The sequence below is a fragment of the Sinocyclocheilus grahami genome, unplaced genomic scaffold (genome assembly GCF_001515645.1).
Source record: "Sinocyclocheilus grahami isolate Dianchi unplaced genomic scaffold, SAMN03320097.WGS_v1.1 scaffold113.1, whole genome shotgun sequence".
In the NCBI taxonomy this organism is placed as follows: Eukaryota; Metazoa; Chordata; class Actinopteri; order Cypriniformes; family Cyprinidae; genus Sinocyclocheilus; species Sinocyclocheilus grahami.
This window is the reverse complement of record NW_015505292.1, coordinates 1,254,451-1,256,080: the sequence shown is the minus strand read 5'-3', so window position 1 is coordinate 1,256,080 and position 1,630 is coordinate 1,254,451. Positions and strand designations below refer to the sequence as shown.

Below are 1,630 nucleotides of genomic sequence, written 5' to 3'. Positions count from 1 at the left end.
AGCCCCCCCCCCCCCCCATTATGGCTACAGATTACCATTCGGTCTTAAGACGCTTCATTGCATAACTGTGGGACTGCAAATGTTGCATCATAGAGCACAGCTGAGTGGAAGAGCATTTTGGTGACAACATAGCTACAATATGAAGCAGAGGCAGGAGGAATCATTTGACCTTGAGGTCAAAGGTACATTTTTATTTCCAAATAAGGAATTCAAATCATTATTTATCCATATTATAGATCTACAAATGGTCATATTGAGAGCTGAGAACTGTGTCATGTTATTCATTCCTACTATGCTATTTCATGTCATCAAATTTTTAAAGATAGAAATCATATTAGTTATTTATTTTATATATATATATATATATATTTATTTATTTAATTGTATGTGTTCTAATATTATATTGCAAAATATTTTTAATAATTTTAATTTAATATTAATTTATTCCAGATGTTTCTTCATAACATTGATCTAACATGCCCTCTTTTTTTTAAATGATAATTTATAAAAACCCATATCACAGGTTTAGTTAATATCACTTTTTGCAATTGATTATATGAATTCTGTGAGGTTTTGTATCATTGCTTGGTGTGGCTCAGTTTTCAGTTCATCCTTTTCCAACATTTTTGATAACATCATATAAATTAGTATCATAATATTTCAAGATTGAAAAGTTTCAAAAATGTTGAAAACTTGAGAAATATATATAACTTCAAATATAATGTTACAAATATCAAAAACAAGGTTAAAATAAGGATAAAACTTATCAAAATTAAATTGACACCGTCAAACCTTTATTGAATTACTTCCATAAATTATAAAATAATATCGATTTTTATTTATTTATTTTTGTAACTTTAAGGCTTGAAAACCCTTGTGCTTCTTTTAAAAGAATATTATAGGTCTTCTACAGTATACAAACCCTTCCAGAAGTCCGACAGTCATCCTGAACGATGATTTTCAATCCTTGTGTGTTGATTTCCAGAATGCAAGGCGAAGGGGGGTTGAACTGCATTGTTGTTCGTCTATTTGATGCTATCTGTTGACATAATCAGATTGCATATGAACATCAGATTACATATGAACAACATCATGTCATTGTAATTATGTAAATATATGGAAATCCAGGGCAGAATTATAATGCAGAAATTGATTAGTATACCTTGTGCATGGCGGCACAAAGCACATCATTCCCTTTGTGATACGGAACTTGAACAGAACCAAGGAATTTTACCCAGAATTTGTCCATCCAGTCACTTTTGACCTCTGCATAAATCACAGCAGACAGAGAAGGCCATTATTCCTCAATGCACAAGATACAAAAGCTTAAACACTTAAAATACTTATAGCAAAGCCAAGATGTACCTTTAACAAGTTCATCCTTTGTCACCATGACGGCATAAAATGCAGGGAAGATGCCTTTGGATCCAGTGCGCATGTTGTAGGCCTCGCACCATAGATCCTCGTCCTGCACCTCAACCAGTAAGGGGTCATCTGCCTCCAACTCCAACTCATCATCATGACGAGGAACAAACCTGTAAACAAGCCAAAATTTGGTTTAGGGTAATAACCAATGAGCTGAGCGTCTATTTGAAGAAAAATATATATTTGCATAGTTTGTCCTATTACT

General features: G+C 32.9%; 1 protein-coding gene across 1 annotated transcript in view; it reads right to left on the bottom strand.

Annotated features, from left to right (window-relative positions):
* mapk8ip1a (mitogen-activated protein kinase 8 interacting protein 1a) overlaps window positions 1-1,630 on the bottom strand; it is an 18,725-nt gene that overhangs the window by 3,790 nt on the left and 13,305 nt on the right. Inside the window, exons 6-8 of the mRNA XM_016277566.1 lie at window positions 1,366-1,535; window positions 1,163-1,266; window positions 923-1,039 (exon numbers count right to left, since the gene is read on the bottom strand). Of these exons, the coding sequence (XP_016133052.1) occupies window positions 923-1,039; window positions 1,163-1,266; window positions 1,366-1,535 (391 nt within the window). The remainder of the gene's footprint in view (window positions 1-922; window positions 1,040-1,162; window positions 1,267-1,365; window positions 1,536-1,630) is intronic.